The sequence below is a fragment of the Phaenicophaeus curvirostris genome, chromosome 19, assembly GCF_032191515.1.
Source record: "Phaenicophaeus curvirostris isolate KB17595 chromosome 19, BPBGC_Pcur_1.0, whole genome shotgun sequence".
Lineage (NCBI taxonomy): Eukaryota > Metazoa > Chordata > Aves > Cuculiformes > Cuculidae > Phaenicophaeus > Phaenicophaeus curvirostris.
The window spans coordinates 11,590,619-11,608,790 of NC_091410.1; the positions used below are offsets into that span (position 1 = coordinate 11,590,619).

The 18,172-nt window shown below is 38.6% G+C and overlaps 1 protein-coding gene across 6 annotated transcripts in view; it reads left to right on the forward strand.

Annotated features, from left to right (window-relative positions):
* BPTF (bromodomain PHD finger transcription factor) overlaps positions 1 to 18,172 on the forward strand; it is a 47,413-nt gene that overhangs the window by 4,709 nt on the left and 24,532 nt on the right. For all 6 annotated transcript variants that reach the window (XM_069872742.1, XM_069872744.1, XM_069872741.1 and 3 more), the window contains exons 2-10: positions 5,797 to 6,619; positions 11,201 to 11,424; positions 12,188 to 12,388; positions 12,904 to 13,092; positions 15,066 to 15,239; positions 15,372 to 15,547; positions 16,716 to 17,071; positions 17,365 to 17,496; positions 18,043 to 18,172. In XM_069872742.1, coding sequence (XP_069728843.1) covers positions 5,797 to 6,619; positions 11,201 to 11,424; positions 12,188 to 12,388; positions 12,904 to 13,092; positions 15,066 to 15,239; positions 15,372 to 15,547; positions 16,716 to 17,071; positions 17,365 to 17,496; positions 18,043 to 18,172 — 2,405 coding nt within the window. The remainder of the gene's footprint in view (positions 1 to 5,796; positions 6,620 to 11,200; positions 11,425 to 12,187; positions 12,389 to 12,903; positions 13,093 to 15,065; positions 15,240 to 15,371; positions 15,548 to 16,715; positions 17,072 to 17,364; positions 17,497 to 18,042) is intronic.

The window sequence follows — 18,172 nt, forward strand, 5'->3', positions numbered from 1 at the left end:
ATGGTGTAAAAGGCCAGAGGAATCAGTCTATGGCTGATTCTGTTGTATTGCCATGCAAACCTGCGGTTTATCTGAATAGAGTGTTTTTACTTCGGTCATCTTCCTCAGAAGCTGTGCACAGCAAGCACCGTACCATTGTCAAAGCATGTTTGTTTTAAAAGGCAGAATAATTTGAGGTACTGCAGGTGAGTTGGTTGTGCAGACTTTTTTAGGCATGCAGTAAAATTCCGTAGCTGACCATTATGTTGCATAGCTGGTGCAAGGTGAATAAACATGGATTTTAGTAGATTGGGGTTGATTCTCAGGGCTCACTTACTTCTGAATTTAGTTACAACTTATCCAGAGTGTGTTCCAACTAGAAATTGTCAAAATGTTCCTGAAAACCCTTGTATTAGTGTTACATTGTTTGTTTGTTTGTTTTCCTGAGTTCTTGGCACAAAAGGACTGTGACTTCTCAGAATGACAGTGTGGGATCTCATCTGCTGCTTGTCTTGAGTTAGTTATGCATATGTTAAAATGATGATTTAGGATACAGGGGTTTCCTGTTCCTGGCGCCTGCTGCAGGTGAGCTGATGGCCACAATGTGGAGGGATTAAATTCTTCATGTAGAATCAGTAGAGAAGGCTGGTTTGATTTAGGAGTGTAGTACTAGCAGATGCACAAACTGAAAAAATAAACAGCCACTAAGTTTTAAAGTTTTAAAATAGGTTTTGAAGAACATCAAGACCTAGTTTTGTAATTTTGGAAGGCAGTAGTGAAACTTAACTCAGGAGGATGTGTTGACAATTTCTGTGATATGGGTACTTTCTGGAAGATGCTTTCAGCATCCACTCTCATAACGAGTTATTTCTCATTTGTGCTTCAACTTCCAAAGCTTTGTGGTGTTTGGAATGTCTCATTTTTAATGTTGGTTTAGATTTTAAGTCTAATCTGGTTTGGAGTTGGTTTATTTTCTTTTCAAGGCAAAATAAATAAATTTGGGTTAAGTGTGATTGATGCAGACAGCATTCAAATTGGAGCTGCGCTTATAAGTAGTTACAAATGCATCTTATTCTTTTGGAAAGTTTCTCTGGAAGAGATTGTTTGACTTGTGAATGTTAGAAACATTGGTTGTCGTGTTGGTTGTCATTTAAAAGGAAAAAAAGTGGTTTTCATAAGTCAAAGCCTATAATTTTGGCCTTTCCCAAGAAAAAGATTAAGATTTTTCTATTTTGGTACTGCTTTTCATAATACATTCTTACTTTATGTTAAACTGATTCATTTTACTGCTTTTTCTTCTTTGGTGTAAGCTGAGCAAATGCTTTCCCACGAGGCTGACTTTTAATTAAGGAACTAGTTTGGATGTTGCTGTGTCCAACGTGTAGCTGTATCGAGTTCATGCGCTCTGCTGTGGGAAAAGAAAATGAAAAGACATTTTCATCCACTGTTTTGAGATTTCTCAGTGATTCCTTACAAGAGCTTGTGTGTCGCTGTATGTTCTTATTTGAAACTTGCCTGATGCAGAATAGTAACATGGAACACCAAGCGTCTGGTTCTTGTCTCTTTGTTTAAAACCGAACAAAAATAGGTGAGTCCCAGTGAGTTCAGGAGGGCAGTCAAAAGTCAGAATTTCCAGGAGCAAGGAAAATTTAGGACAGGGCATCTTCTCTAAGGAGTACTCCTGCTTCCAAGACACTGTATTACTGCCAGTTGGTCTGTACGTTGAGAAGTTTCTGTAGTGATTCATAATCTGGAAAACCAAACCAACTCAGTTCTGCGTCTCCTAAAGATGGACTTTTATGTAGAGGCAGTGTGGAACTTGACTTGTGGAACTTGAAGGCAAAAATTAATCTCTTATTGGGGGCAAACTGAAAGTCTTTTCACTCACTAGGGTCAGTTTTGTGGAGTGTGCCTGGGAGGGCGTTCTATGTTCATACCCTCGGCCTTGCTGTGACACATTTCTGAAGTATTTGAAACTCATTGGTGGGTCTTTCCCCCCCAAACAGTAACTCTGAGGAGGAGTCTTGGTGCCCAAGTGCTGAGAAATTGAGGAAGGGGAAGTTTTTAGAGAAGAGAAATGAGACCAGGTGTGAGTTTTCTCATGATGTAATGCTGGGACCAGTGGGGTTTTTTTAGGTCATACCAGCGTAGCTGCCACCCTCGTGGTTTAAACAAGACAGTGATTCTGGCAGATAATTTCTTATGTTTTCTTTTAACCCCACCTTAACGTCTAAATTTTGAAAGGGTCAGTGTTTAAACCACGTAGGTTGAATAGATGGAAATAAAAAAAACCCAAGTAAAGCAAGGGTTTGGGCTTTTAAGTGTTTCAGAAAATTCTGGGTTTGAGTGTTCAGCCTGTTACTTCAGTTCAATAACTTAATCATATTTCAAATATCGTTACTGTGTTTTGCTTAAATATTTGTAATATAAATTATTTTACTAGATTATGGTAAGTGTAGACTATAATTATCAATATATAATTAAATGTGCCATGTGAGTAAAACTGTTTACTCTTTAATCTTAATTACAGGCAGCTCTTCTGCTAGAGAATTCAATATAGGGAGAGGCAACCATTGCAGACTACTTCATTACATTTGGAGACAACTAGTGAAGAAATGTGATTTAAAAGAGTCATGTGCTAGGTAGAAATATAATGCTGAGGCACTGAAGATGATCTGGATCCTGTGAATAGTCCATTTGCGGCAGCGGGAGGCTGTTGCAAATTGATTTATCCTTCCAAATAAAACTATGGAATTTCAGTGGCATAAAGTAGACGTTTTCTCACTTTGTACTGACTCAAACTTGAAGGTGGACTTTGATTCAGGGATTTGGTTAATATCTAGAAACAATCTCAAGTGTGCAGTTCATGTGTAAATCTAGTCCATTTTGGGAATCCTCCATGTGAGTAAATTGACATTTTTAGCAGAGAACAGATTCCTAGATTCCATTTGAAGTCCAGTCAGTCAGGTGGTGGTGCCTAAAGGAGAAGTAACTTCTGCTGCTACACCTAGTCTGGAATTCTCTTTTTTCAGATTCAGGCAAAATAGTACGTATTGCATTTTCTACTTGAAACAAAAAAACCCACTGCTGGGGGAAGAGATTTCCATAAATGAGAAATTATTCAGGGTAAATCGTAAAAATCAATTAGTTATTTGAACTATACTGAGATAAATTGAAAAATATTACTGGCAGTAGGCGATGCAATAATACAAAGTCAAAAAGAGAGCAACAGCTTAATTCTGTTGACTGCTCAATATGGAACCGCACAAAAATTTGTTTTACTGGTTCACTTCCGTATATTATTTTAAATACGTTTTAATGGAGTGGGCATATGTAGCATCCCAAATCAAAATAACTGTGTAATCATCAACTGTATAGTGTATGCAGGCTTGCACTTCTCTCTTAAATATTTAAATTGGGGTCATTAATTTTTTTAATGTATTTAATTACATTTCAGTTTACACTCTTTCTCACAGATAGTTCTCGGAATTCCCTGGGGAGGGCGAAATCCATGACAAATGTCAAATGGAGGAAAAATAAAGTTGCTGTCAAGTCCCAGAATCTCTAAAATGATTAAAAGTAAAATAAAATCATTTGAACATACAGATATTTGAAGGGACCAAAGTAGTTTTGGGGTTTGGTTTGGTTTGGCTTTGCCTGCAAGTGACTGTCGAATTCAAGCTTTGGGCAATTTGCCTTGTGGAAAAGAGGAGATTTTCCTTGGAAGTGAGGAGCTTGAAAAGTTGGATGTTTATTGTAGGAAAACCTTTTTCAAAATGTGAGGGATTCTTTTGTGTACGTGAAGAGCAGTTGGGTAGTAAATGTGATCTGTGAGCTTCAAAAACCTTCACAGAAGTTGAAACTGCTTGGAAGCTGTGTGAGCTGTATGGGCGGTCAGAACACTGCGGATAATTAGCCATGAAGAAATTGTTGTTATCAGAATTGCAAACAAGTGCAGAGTCCTTATTTGGAGTTCAAAACTGCCTTTCTTCAGCTGTCAGAGCTGGTGGCAAGGGAGGGGCTGATCCACCCATGAGCAGAACACAACAAATTTCAGCTCTGAACAGACTCTAGCACTTTGAGCTGGTCTGTCGTGTACCATTGACCTGCACTTGTGATTATAGTTCATCAGGCACTGAGAGTGCGTCAAGGTTTATGAGCACCTTGGCAGAGAACATCCATCTTTTTCAGTGGAGATTGGACAACTCGGTTTTGTTGGTTTGATTTTTTGGGGGCAGTTTTGTTTTTTAAAGGTTTCTGGAATGTTTCCTGAGATTGCAGTTTGCGCATCAAACAGTAATAGGTTTAAGCACACATTGTTTGGAGTGTCTGAATTTCCAAATGACGCGTTGTGATCCTTCCAAGTTTCAGTGTTCAAGTTCTGTTCAGCCCAGGTATGGAAATTAGAAACTGAAAAAGAAAAACAGCAAACAGAAAACAAGTAGAAAGATTTGAAATACTGTGTCACCAAGCTGTTCAAGAAAAGTATGTCTGAGTACTGTTTCCTTCTAAAATATTCTTTATCTCTGAGTACTTTCCCTTTTTAGCTCTGGAAACGAGTGTTATGTACAGTGCAGGATTGTTCAGAGCAGTTCAGCGTCTGAAAAGAGAAATTATTTGAGATGTGGTGTGTGATTTACGGTGTGGATTGGGAGTGTTGAGTGGTACGATAAAGTAACCGCTGCGTACCCTGAGGCATAACACAGGGCAGTGGATGGATGAAACATGCATTTTATAATGCAGCATGGTTTTCCTTATTGTCTAAACTATCAGTTTTACAATTACTTTTTAAACTTCTGTGCTTTTTTTGCCCAAGCAAACATGAAAATATGTAAATTTATTTAAAGATGAAAGGTAGAGTGAATAATGCAGCCGCCCGATTACACTGTACTTGCACCAAAGTCAAATTCTTTACAATGGTACGGTGACATACTTTGTGTCCTGATAACACAATAACTCCTCTCTGGGGAGAGCTTATAGCAGCCTTCCAGTACCTGAAGGGAGCCTACAAGAAAGCTGGGGAGAGGCTTTTTGCAAGGGCATAGAGTGATAGAATGAGGGGAAATGGTTTTAAATTGGAAGTAGGAAGATTTAGATTAGACATTAGGAAGAAATTCTTCATGATAAGTGTGGTGAGACACTGGCCCAGGTTGCCCTGAGAAGTCGTGGCTGCCCCATCCCTGGAGGTGTTCAAGGCCAGGTTGGATGGGCCTTGAGCAGCCTCATCTACTGGGAGGTGTCCCTGCCCGTGGCAGGAGGGAAGAACTGGATGGGCTTTAAAGTCCCTTCCAACCCAACCCATTCTTTGATTCTATCTGCTTGAAATCATCTTTCCTGTATGTTATTGCTGGATAGCAGAATAGCTTGCAGTATTTTAATACAAAATAGCTGTTGTTTGAAGCTTGATTCTTCAAGTTTACAGTTAACGTTCCAAGAAGAAATGATAAACTAGTCATGCTGAATGAAAATGAGACGAATCTGTAAATCATTTTTTTGGCTGAGGGAAATGTCTGCCTTTTTGACTCATTTAAACAATTAGAATTCTAGACGTCATTTTGAAGATTTACTAGATGTATATTATATGGGAAATGCAACTGCTCCGAGTGTCCGAAGGAAAGCTTCAGATATCTTGTGTGTTTTATATTCATACTGTTAATTAAAGTATAACATTTTTAGCTGAATTATCACATTTGTGTAATTGTGAAGATATGGATATTTGCAGTAGTTTAGAAAGCTTGACACACGGTCATTGCTGATAGATGCTTAAACATGTCATCCTGTGCATGGCAAAATTCTTACTGTTGTTTTTTGTTCCAGGTAGGAGAAGACAAAGAGTTCATCGTCCTCGTTCTCCAATATTGGAAGAAAAAGATATCCCACCCTTGGAGTTTCCTAAATCCTCAGAGGACTTAATGGTGCCTAGTGAGCATATAATGAATGTTATTGCCATCTATGAGGTACTAAGGAACTTTGGCACTGTTTTACGCCTCTCTCCTTTTCGTTTTGAGGACTTCTGTGCTGCTCTGGTAAGTCAAGAGCAGTGCACACTTATGGCAGAGATGCACATAGTGCTTTTAAAAGCAGTTTTACGTGAAGAAGACACTTCAAATACTACCTTTGGACCTGCTGACCTCAAAGATAGTGTTAATTCCACTTTGTATTTCATAGATGGAATGACGTGGCCAGAGGTTCTGCGGGTATATTGTGAGAGTGACAAGGAATACCATCATGTTCTTCCTTTCCAAGAGACAGAGGACTATCCTTATGGACCAGTAGAGAATAAAATCAAAGTTCTGCAGTTCTTAGTGGATCAGTTTCTTACAACAAACATTGCACGTGAAGAGTTAATGTCAGAAGGTGTTATTCAGTATGATGATCATTGTAGGGTTTGTCACAAACTTGGGGATTTACTTTGCTGTGAAACTTGTTCAGCTGTGTACCATTTGGAGTGCGTGAAACCCCCTCTTGAGGAGGTACCTGAAGACGAATGGCAGTGTGAGGTCTGCGTAGCACATAAGGTGCCTGGAGTAACTGACTGCGTTGCTGAAATCCAAAAAAATAAACCATACATTCGACATGAACCTATTGGATATGACCGGCATAGAAGAAAATACTGGTTCCTGAACAGAAGGATCATTATGTAAGTAAACTAATAATTTAGTACTTTCTAAAGAATAGTGTCGTTATCAAATGTATTTTTAGTATATCCTCTAAGTTGCTGTTGCCATCTTTCTTTAGATAAGACCATTACTTGCATCTATGTAAGTGAAAATAGCTAGAGACAGGTCTTTCTTACAAAAGACTGTTCTTACGCAGTTGTCCTCGTAATGGAGAAGAAATGGTATTTAAGTGAAATTAATGATATTGTTAATTTAAGAAAAATAAGGAGATTTCACTAGATTTCTTGCAATACAATTTTCCATTCAGTTTTATGGAGAAAAGGTGCACAGCTGGACACCTTGAGAGTTTCATGCCAAGCAGATTATGATGAAAGTTAAGGTATTAGCCAGTGTCTTTAAATGGGATTGCAAGGACTGTTGATAGCTTTTCATCTTGCAAACGGGCCACCTCTAAGGACTCAGTTTAGACCTTTAAGCTATAGTGCCCTTGCTCGAGTGTATTGTTAGCTAATGCATTTTGTTTTCTTTTTCAAGGGAGTTTTTAGGGCTTTTCACTGCGTCTCCTCTCTCCTTTTATAAATGTTACAAATCCACCATACCGCTGCTTTTCCCATCTTTTTCAAGGGCATTGTAGACTTGTTGTTCAGTGGTTCTTTTATTTCCACCCTCATCGCTTGCTGAGAGTAATAAGCCTTGCATAAGCCCATCCTTGTGGCTTTGTTTCTGTTTTTCACCTCTTCTGTTTTACAAAGCTGGAAAAGTGGGCACTGAGGAGGGCTCTTATAGATCCCTATGAGTAAATATCAACCAAATTTAAAAAAAAAAAAAGGAAGGCAGGAGATAATTAATTCCTGTGGTTTTTGTTTCAAGCTATTATCAAAGCTAGGATGCTGTGTCTGGGTCAGTTGCATTTGTTTGGCTTTTGAAGGTTGTTTCTGCAAGGTTACAAGTCAGGGAATTCAGGATTTGGACTTGTTCTCCTAGGAAACTGCTGCAATATTTTAACAAGTTATCTTTGTAAAAGTATTGAGGTGCCTTGGATTTGTCAGATGTCTGTGAGAGAATATGACAAAATGTTGTTTGGTGCTTTTTTGGTTTTGTTTTTTTTTTACTAGCAGTAATGAGACACAAAATGTTATTCCTGACTTGTATGTATCTTCCTCCATGATCAAACCCAGTTCCAGTCTTTTTCCCTCAACGTTTGTCATGCTGTTTGTATTCTTAGTAGGTTCTTCTCTACTTTCTCCAATTAAAAAGGTTTTGGATCTTCATTTGAGTACGGCACTTTAAAAAATTTGCTGAATCCTTCAGCTTCTGACTGGATCAGCACGTAATTCAGGAAGGGGTGTAACTACTGTGCTGTTACTTTATTTGAAAGTCTCTAGCATCTTCTGTGTTGTCATTTTTATCAGTCTTTAAGGCTGCCCCTAGAGCCTGCCACTGAAAAGTTCCTGACAGTGAAGGAGGCTGAAAGAGGTAGGAAATACTTGTGTGATTCTTTCCTTCCTTGCACGGCCTCACTTAATGACTGTGACTCAGCGAGTCCCCTGGGGACCAAGCAGACCCGTCCAGCACCATGCCGGCCTCTCTGCCCAGCTTGTCAGCAAAAACACTGGGAACTGACCCTTGCATCCTCCCATCTTAGTGTTATGCCAGCCTCTCTGGTTTGTTCCAAGGGTAAAAGTAGGGTCCCTTTTCAGGGAAAGTTAATTTTGCTATTTAATTCTTAATTTAAATCTTAATGAACTTCGCCAAACAGGTTTGCATAGAATGATTTCTGCTGTAGTTCTTCGACTGTTAGTGAGTTGGTGATGAGCACTCCAGGGCTTCCACTGGCATATACCTGCATCTTGAAAAGAAGTCTGACTTCTTGTAAACATACATACAGAAAGCTTGTGCCGTTTCATGTTCTGTCTGTGCTTTTGTGAAGAGAAAACATTAATTTCTGAAATTCTGTTATTAAGATTGTGATGGCCTTCAATTCAAGAGCAATTCTATGTTCATAACCCTGTATAAATGAAATAGAGGGAATGTAAAATACTCTCAGATAACCTCATTGTTGCCAGAATATTACCTAAGCATCTCTTTAATCAGTCACACATGGAAAGCTGAGCTCTAGGTGCCTTCTGTGGCCTGGTGTCTGGATGCTTCACAGCATGCTTCTGGGTTTTATTGCCGTATAATAGAGCACACCCTTACTGGTATTGATGGCTTTATTCTGAATTGTATAGGGACATTGAAGATAACAGCTAATTGCTTTTCAGTCCAGTGGAACCTTGTGTCACTAGAATAGAAAGAGCTGTTGGGAAAAGACAGGTGATGCTTGGGATTTTCAGGTGGCACATACGCATCCTGGATGCGTTAGCATTATTGTGGCAGTTTGAGATTTGCTAAATGGGGGAAGAAAGTGGTAAAAAGAACAAACCCCTTGACTGATCAGTGTCCAAGTTTAAGCCAGGTGTACAAGCCTCTGTGCCTAAGCTGCTCTGGCCAGCAGGTGCTAGCACAGCCTTTCTTCATGGAATGTAAAGTGTATAAAGCTTTTGTGTTGTTGCATATCTAGGTCACATAAGAAAGTGTATAAATGGCATATCTGTCTCGTAAATAATCATGTAATGAGCTAGGGATTCAAAATGAAATGTTGAAGTTCCCTTTTTGGTAAGCTAAGAAATAATTAAAGCATAAATTTAGCAAAAGCATTATGTTCTGCAGTCGTGCTAGTAAGGCACAGAACAGCCTTACGACTGCTGCTGTACGAGTGTCTTGCTCTCGCCACTCCCATTGGGTGTCTGCCAGGCAAGTTTTAGAAGGCATAGTCTCCCTGACCTTTTTAGTTAAGCATTGTGTGTCATCCTCCTCTTTCCTCTGGCTGTACAAAGTTGTATTATTGTCTTCTTATCTCCTCTTCTATCTTAGTTTTTTGGACATTTGCCTTTGTCTTCCTTTTCTGTTGCTTTTGTTCACAAACAATAGTAAAGGTGCTGCTGTTCCTCCTATTGTGAATAAATAACTTTCTTGGTTCAACAGAAATGTGGTTTAAATAATAATTTTTCTTTAACTTGGAAGTCTACAGGCGTAGAATATTCCATGAAGTCCAGTGATTTCAGCTGTTACTTTTTGATGTGTTGTATGTGGGCAGCCTTCCTAAAATGAGCTGTTTTCTGAGAAAACTTGTCAAACTAACCATGTGAACCTCTTAAAACTAACGGAAGGTTCCTGGTAGCTGGGAGGAGTAAATGGATAACATAGAATTAGTTTCTTCTTTTGAGCAAAGGCCTTTGGAGAGAAATGGTAGTATTTCTTTGCAATACATCAGGTTTTATCAAAACCAAAAGTCCATTTTGTAGTCATGGTTGTGACAAATTATTAGTAGAATTTTGAGTAATGTTACTGTTAAGTTCATAACCACCTTATTTTAGTAGTATTCTGATTGAGTTGTGAATATTACAGTTGTTTCTTAAGTAGAATGTGGAAAACAGCAAGAAGGTGACAATCAAGTTGCCTTGTGGTTGTGTGGCTTCTGAATATGAGGCCAGTTTTCTCTGCCTTTACAGTGTGAGGGAGGCAGGCGGTAGAGAGGAGCTCCCAACAAACCATATGAGGGGCAGAGCTTCCCAACTGCAGACAGCTTTCCGTTCCTATGGATGCTTTGGTTTAGGATCGATCATTAGTGAGCCGTAGGCCTGGAATGCTTTTAAGGGGACTGCAAGTGTGGCAATGGTTTAGCTCCTCTCCCAGATGGCCAGGCAGAAAAATCATCATGTCACCCCACACGGTGTTCATGGTATTGAGAGTACTGGGATGTGCTGTGTGAACAAGCCTCCGCTGGCATCAATCTGGCTGCTGCTAAACAGGTCCTAACAAGCCAAGCTGAAATCAAGCAGCCTCTTTCTTCTTGATGTGCTCCAGCACTCCAGGAGAGGCTGTTACCCGAGGTATTTATGGAGCTTGCTTGGGCCTGGTGGCTTTGTTGAGGTGCTTTGGATACTGTGGTTCTCCAGCAGTTCTGTCGAGGCTCGTGGTGTCATGAGGTCCCCTGGATAAACAATTTGGGAATCCCTTGATCTATTCAAAGGATCGTGTTATGATTCTTTTATCCCTTACAGGTGTGCTCTTAGGTGAATGTCGTAGAGAAGCTGATATGGAATATTTCCTTAATGTGATGTTCCACACTTTGAATTTTCTAACTTGGTTATTTCCTAAATATGCAGCCAGAAATGCTGCCCATTATGGATTCTAGACCCAAACCCTCTTTCATTGCAAATTGTTTCAGACTTAGTAATGGATTACTGGTTACAGTGATAGTGAATTTACTGAGAATAAACCTAGTTGCCAGATTGGACAAACCAGTTTTGAGGAGAGTCTTCGAAAGCTTTCTTGAGGTAATTGTCATGAGATCTTCTGAAGGGATGGAGAAAGGGAGGGAAGTTAGAAAAAAGTGTTTGGGTACTAAACTGGATATGTGATAAATCCTCACGTGATTTATTTCTCCAAACTCAGGTATTGGCATTAAGTAGTTCTCTGTAAAAAGGAGGCTGATAGTAATTTTTCTCATTTATCCAGATATTTTAAAATTAGTATTTTTTTAAATACTCTTTCAGAGAGGAAGATTCTGAAAGTGAGAAGGATAAGAAAGTCTGGTACTATAGCACAAAGATACAGCTGGCAGAGTTAATTGAATGCCTGGACAAAGATTACTGGGAAGCTGACCTATGCAAAACTCTGGAAGAAATGCGTGATGAAATTCATCGGCACATGGACGTGACAGAAGACCTTACTAATAAAGCAAGGGGCAACAACAAGTCTTTCCTTTCTGCAGCAAATGGTAAGAATATTTTGTTTAATGGGAACAGATGTTGCACTTCAAATGAAATACTGGTTTATATTTATTCTAAGAAGTTCATAGAAGTTGATGGAAAAGCATCGTGCTGGTGTACCAGCATGGCTATGTTGTGCTGACTTCTTGTAGGACTATGTATCATCTATTCCAGGATGTCCTGAATGATTCAGAATCTTGATAAATTTAAGGTGTGCTAGATTATGATCATTCCAGGTGGAGTTCTGTTAACTGTCAAAGGGTTCTGGATGTAATGTCTTTTATATTTTTATATATGTATATGTATATATATGTATGTATGTCTTTTATATAGATAGATAAATAGATGCAAACACTCCTCATAAACGCTTTACAGTCCAATGGGAGTTGGAGTAGCAAAAATATTAGAGCTCCAATATTATGGAAAGTGTGGAAAAGCGCATACCTCCTCTGCAGTTCCCCACCAACTTTATTTCTCTACCTTGGAGAAATGAGTAGCAATATAAATCTGTGAAGGTCTGAAATTTGGTTCTTTGGAAGACGTGAAGATTAGATATTTGGGTCTAAACATTTAAGTATTCACTATGTAAGTGCACAGCTCTGAGGAATCAATAGTTTGATCTTTGGAATTATTTCCTTGTGGGGAAAAAGGTGGTAAGGAGATGGCTGTTACCTTTTGTCTTATTGGAAAGAAGCAGTATTGATGTCATGTGTTTTCTGCTCCAAAGTGGTGGCTTGTTGTGTATTGATGACAACATCCTCTCTGTTGCAGATGAAATCTTGGACATTATCAGAGCAAGAAAAGGTGAAATAGTGGAAGATAAAACCACAGCAGATGATGAAGCAGAAAAGGCCAAAAGTGATGTTGATAATGATCAGACAGATGCTGAAAGAAGCAAGGAAGAATCAGGAGACCAAGACAAGATTGAGGAAATTGCCACTGAGCAAGATGCGGAAAAAGCGAAAACAGAAGGTAAAGAAACTACAAGTTTAACACCTTCATTTAATGAAATGAATCTTTTAGTAAGATCCTCACATTTCTTCACGTGTTAACACGTTTGAGGTTTTCTGTGTGATTGTCCAAGTTATTTAAGTAATGGGAGATTTTTGTCAGTTCCTTTGTGGTTGTATATTGTAATTATTTTTCTTGTTAAGTAATTTCACCAATTTGTATACTTTTCAAATTAAATACAGCTAGCTTGTAGATACCTTGGCTTGAGGTACAGGTGGTACTTACAGGATCAATACATTTGTAATATGCAGTGTTGTGGCACTTCTAACATTATTTTCCTCATCAGATTTAGTTTATGCTTTGATTTGGAGACAACGCTATCTCACAGGGAAAATAAAAAGGAAAGCAGAAACTTCATGTTTTTCAGCAATGTCAGGCAGACAGAGCTGCCGAAGCTGCTTGCTATGGATGATGCCAAATGACATCCTAAGATACTAAAGAATATCCCTAAAGTTTTGTTGTGCGTTTTACTATAGAGGCAACAGTCGTTGGGGATAAAAGTAACTCTGTGACATCAAGCACTGACGACAACCACCCAAATCCTTCTGCAGGAGAGTCTAGTTGCTCTGAAGGGAAGAACGCAATGGGGTGTCAGTCAGAAACCCTTGATAGCAACAACGTGGCAGAGAAGATGGTGGCATCAGAGCTCCCTCAGGAACTCTCAGGTACAGAAGGCACTGTTACTGATGCCTCTGTAATTTTGGGAATCTGTTATGGTTTCTATCTGATTTGTCCACTAAAACCATTCACAGCATACATCACCCATGCCGTTTGCTTGCAGTGCCATTCTTTACTGCTACGTTGTCATTAACATCTCAAAGATAATTTTCTTGCAATTAGTGCTTGAAATTTATGGTCCTCTATGACGTTAGCATTTGTTTCCATGCCTTCCAAAGATGACTATGACTAAGCTTTTAATGTCTATTTTCTGTATGTTTTATTTTTCCATAGTGACCCATAATGATCGTTAGCATCTTACCAAATTTTATGTCAACTCTAATTTGCTGCTGGCTTGTTTATTATTTTAACCTCTCATTTACGTATAAATTACTAACAAAGTATTTTCATTCACGAGTAAACCATTGCACTGAAATGTTGAGACTAAGTTGTCGTGCTAGGGGATGCAAGCATATTTCAGAATTGTACGAACGGGGCAGTTGTTGTGTTTTAACGTGTTTTATTCTGCCATGTCAGTGATTCAGAAGTAGTAGAACTTGAGATTCAGGAATACACTTGATTAGGTGTAACAAATGATTTTAGAATGATTTTCTATTATATTAAAAGTTATGTTCTATTACAAGATTTACTATCTAAACAAATGTTATTCTAAACAGCTGATTACTGTTAAAATGATGAGTTGTATTTTCAGTTCTTAAAAATGTAAGAATATTCTAATCTGTAACATAGCCATCCTCACTGTTTTATGTTATAAGAAGTGGTGGTAAACATTTTCTTTTTCCAGACGTAGTTCTCCATTCAGATACAGGTTGCAATTCTTGATCTTGCCAATATAAATGCATCCAAACCTTGTAATTAACTTTGTTTATAGGAGAAAAAAATGAAAGTTCAGTTTAATCTGTAATCTGGAAGCCAGATAATAGGTTTTTGATAGAGAAAACCATCTAGTATGGGGGGCAAAATGTATACATTTTAGATATCTGACCAAATTTTTGCCTGTTGTCATAGTTTTTATTCCATTTTGAAGTTAAAAGAGAAGTATAGAGATTTAATGGAAACGATAAATAACTTTGTTCCAGGCACATGTAGGGGTTTGTATTTTATTTCAAAGGTGCACTTAAATATTCATAGTTATTTTTTAATTGTACTTTCACAGGTACTTTTATCCTTCCAGTGTTTCTAGCTTTTTTTGAAACTAGTGGGCTTTTTTTGTAAGAAAGTGTGTGTGCGTGTGTGTAAGTGTGTGTGCGCACGCGTAGAGGATTCTTCCCGAAGTCTAATTTATTTATTATGTTACCTGTGTTCCTATTATGAAATAGTGGTTTGAGACTCATTTCAGAGGGAGAGGGAGGTCCTGAACCAGTGTCAGTGAGGCAGCTGCCCCAGAGAGGGGGAAAACAAGGGTGAAATGCAAAGCTAGAAGAGAATGTGTCTGTCACCATCCTTGTTAAATGCCATTTGGATACAAGTCAGTGAAGAGTTCAGTTTGGGTACTTCCGCTTAACTCCAAACAGCAGACACCACAAATGGCTTCATTTTTCCTTTCAGCAAAAAAGGTAAATGGATAGAATGGTAGTGGTCACGCCTTTGGTGATGCTAGAAATCGAGATGCATTTACGTTAGGCATCTTAGAAGAATCCCACAGTATTTATGCAGTTATTTTTCTGCCACGAGTGAGCATTTCACGAAAAGGAGGTCTTGTTCTGTCACCTTTCTTAAGAACAACAGAACCTCTGATGTTTTGGAAGAATTCTAGAAACAGAAAAATCTTGTGTTCTTGAAACAGCAAAGCTGCGTCTGTTTTGCACAAAATCAGGAAGACATTTTTGGGGGATGGTGGCTTGTTCTCACTGGGAAGCTGGAGTGATTTATTTCTAGGTCACTCTACTGGAAGGAGTAGAAAAAAGTTGCACTGATCCCATTTAAAAGAAAGGCTAAAAATGAAGTTGTTCTTTTGTAGAAGAAACTGGTCAGATGATCCCTTGCAACAGCAGCAGCGCATCCACTGCAGCTCTGCAGTCAGATGTTGACAACAGCAGCAGTAGCGAGTTGGGCTCTGGGCAGAATGACTCCATTAAGACACCTGATGATGCTGAAAATGCAGAGAGGGGATCCCAAACTTCAGAGGACATAGGTAATAGTAACACTAGTGGGTGTAACTTTTGTTTTATCTGCCTTTTCTTTTCTTCTTTATAAGTCTCATACATCAGCAAAAACCTTCCATTTTTCCAGTTTGTTTTAAAAGCTTTTTTTTTTTCCTGAACAGGAGAGAAATCTAATGGTGAAAGAAGTGATTCTCCAGGCGCAGGAAAAGGCACGCCAGGTTCGACGCGAATGCTCACAAGATTACGAAATCCAGATAGCAAGTTGTGCCAGATGAAAAGCCAGCAGGTTGCTGCTGCAGCACAAGAAGCAAATAAGTTACATAAAGAAAGCAGAGAGGTTTGTGCACATTTTGGAAAACTCAAAGGAGTACGAAAACTGTTTTTGAAAACTGATAATCTGTTTAAAAATAAAGTGATTTTTGAAAACTATGGAGGTACTTAAAAAATAGAAGTACTAATAATAAATCAGCAAATGGTGCAATTCTAGTATCACAGTAAACTCTTTTCTCTTTTGCTCTTGCTCTCTTAGTTGCTGTCTACAGAGTGGTGTGGCAGTGACCCAGCACAACTGCTTTCCTTTAGCATGCTTATTGTAAAAGTTACTGGTTTACTGTGTAGCCAGTAATAAATTACATGTGTTTTCTGCGACTTCTGTCTTAACGTATCTCAGAACTGATGTGCCAAAACTACAAGTTTTCAGTGGTTTCTGTTTGATAAAGATTTGAGTAGCTAGGTCATAGCCATATAGTTCATAACAAATCTGTGCTAGCAGAGCATGGGCATTTAAAGACAATCAGTTTAGAATTTGTCTGTTTGATGCAGACTAAGTAAAATCTTTCTCAAATGTCTGCCAGTGGGTATAAATTTTTTGTATGGCTGTGGTAGGTGGTTGTTTTCAGGTTTGTTTGGCTTTTTTAAGTAGCCCAGTTCCTCCGGGAAAGAAGTGCTTGAACGTTAATGCTTCATCGCAGTTAGTTGTCTGCATGTTGTTCAATATGTTCATTTTGTGTTGACATCTAGCGAATTTATTCTCAGCCTCTCAAATTTGCAGCTTAGTTATGCCTAATTAGACCAGTGATGTTATCCGTGCCATGTTTTCCAAGTCAGATCTTTCTTTGTTTAGCTGCATGTATGAATTTTGTGATTTACCAAGGAGGGGTTTCACAGAAAGCTTACTTAAGTGTTTTAAGCTCTTTTCACAAGGCTGTCTGCCTCAGTGGCCATTATTCAAAGCAGCAGAACAGGTTCCTGTTTGACTTCCTGTGGAGCCTGGATGGCAGTTTTTTTTAACGTTAAAAGTTGATCTTTGTGAATATCCTAACTCTGTATACAGTCAATAATGAAATACTTAGATTTAGTGTATCAGGTAAACAGTTATTTGCTTCTACAAACAGATGCAAGGCAGTTTTTTGTTATTTTAGACAGTTGAAGCCTAAATCGTAAATAACTGAACAGAAATATTTGGAACCTAAGTGAATCTTTAAAACCATTCTTCCTTTCCCAAGGTTCTAGTGGTCAACTCTCAAGGTGAAGTCTCCCGACCGATTGTGAAGAAGGAAGTTGTGATCAAAGGAAATCTCAACAATTATTTCAAATTAGGGCAAGAGGGGAAGTATCGTGTTTATCATAATCAGTACGCCACTAATTCATTTGCATTGAACAAGCACCAGCACAGGGAGGACCATGACAAAAGACGACACCTCTCTCATAAATTCTGTCTGACTCCTGCTGGCGAGTTCAAATGGAATGGGTCTGTACACGGGTCCAAAGTTCTTACCATATCCACTTTGAGGCTAACTATTATTCAGCTAGAAAACAATATCCCGGCATCATTCCTTCACCCTAACTGGGCTTCCCACAGGTAAATTGATAAATGAAAATATTTATTATCTTGTTTTGCTTGTATTTTTGCTAACAGTCTTAATAAGCGATGGTGTTTATTTTTTCAAATTGGTGATTTCCAAGCTCTCTGCTTCAGTATGTTAAAATATAAGATAACATGTTTGTGTTTTGTGAGGGATAGCTAAAAGGATTGTGCGTTCAAGTCAAGTATTAAAATACAGGAAGGTTTATCCTACCATTAAATCTTGTTAACATAGCGTGTTATATCAGTGCACGTGTATGTTTCAGGTTTTTATCTCTTTTCCGATTTAGATCTAACTGGATTAAGGCTGTTCAGATGTGCAGCAAACCTAGAGAATTTGCACTAGCGCTGGCTATATTGGAATGTGCAATTAAACCAGTTGTCATGCTACCGATCTGGCGGGAATCATTGGGGCACACTAGGTAAAATAAATAAACATGAACCCCTTTCTGATATGAAAACTTTACCTGATTTTACAGTTACTGATTTCTCTAAGGCTGTAAGAATTATGTTTAAATTTAGTCAGTCATTCAGCACTTTAAGTGTTTTTCTCAACCAGAAACACTGAAAATACATGACAAGATTTAGAGTGTCATAGCTCCTGCAATGAAAGTGTGTTTTCATTATCTGAGCCATGGTCTTAAAGTGATAAAACTTTCATTCAGAGACCAGGAGAGTAAATCTCAAGACACTTAATTCAGTGGTGTCTGTCTTTTGCCTCACTGCATCGTAGAAGCAGAAACAAAAGGTGTCTGATGGCACACTTGCAGGCAGCTGTTTCCGTTGCTGGAATGGCCAAAAAAAAGCAGTGCTCCTATTGCAAGTAGCACACACAACCTTATACTGGGCTTTCCTCTTATCTTCAGATGCTTGAAATTATTCAAAGAGGTAGTTGATGCTGCTGTTTGACTTCTTATATTTGCTTAGAAGATGTGGTACTTAAGTGTACTTAAATCTGTGTGTATTAGATTGCGCAGAATGACAGCACTAGAGAGAGAAGAAAAGGACAAAGTGAAAAAAAAAGAGAGAAAGCAAGAAGAGGAAGAAACAATGCAGCAAGCTACATGGGTGAAATACACATTTCCTGTCAAACATCAG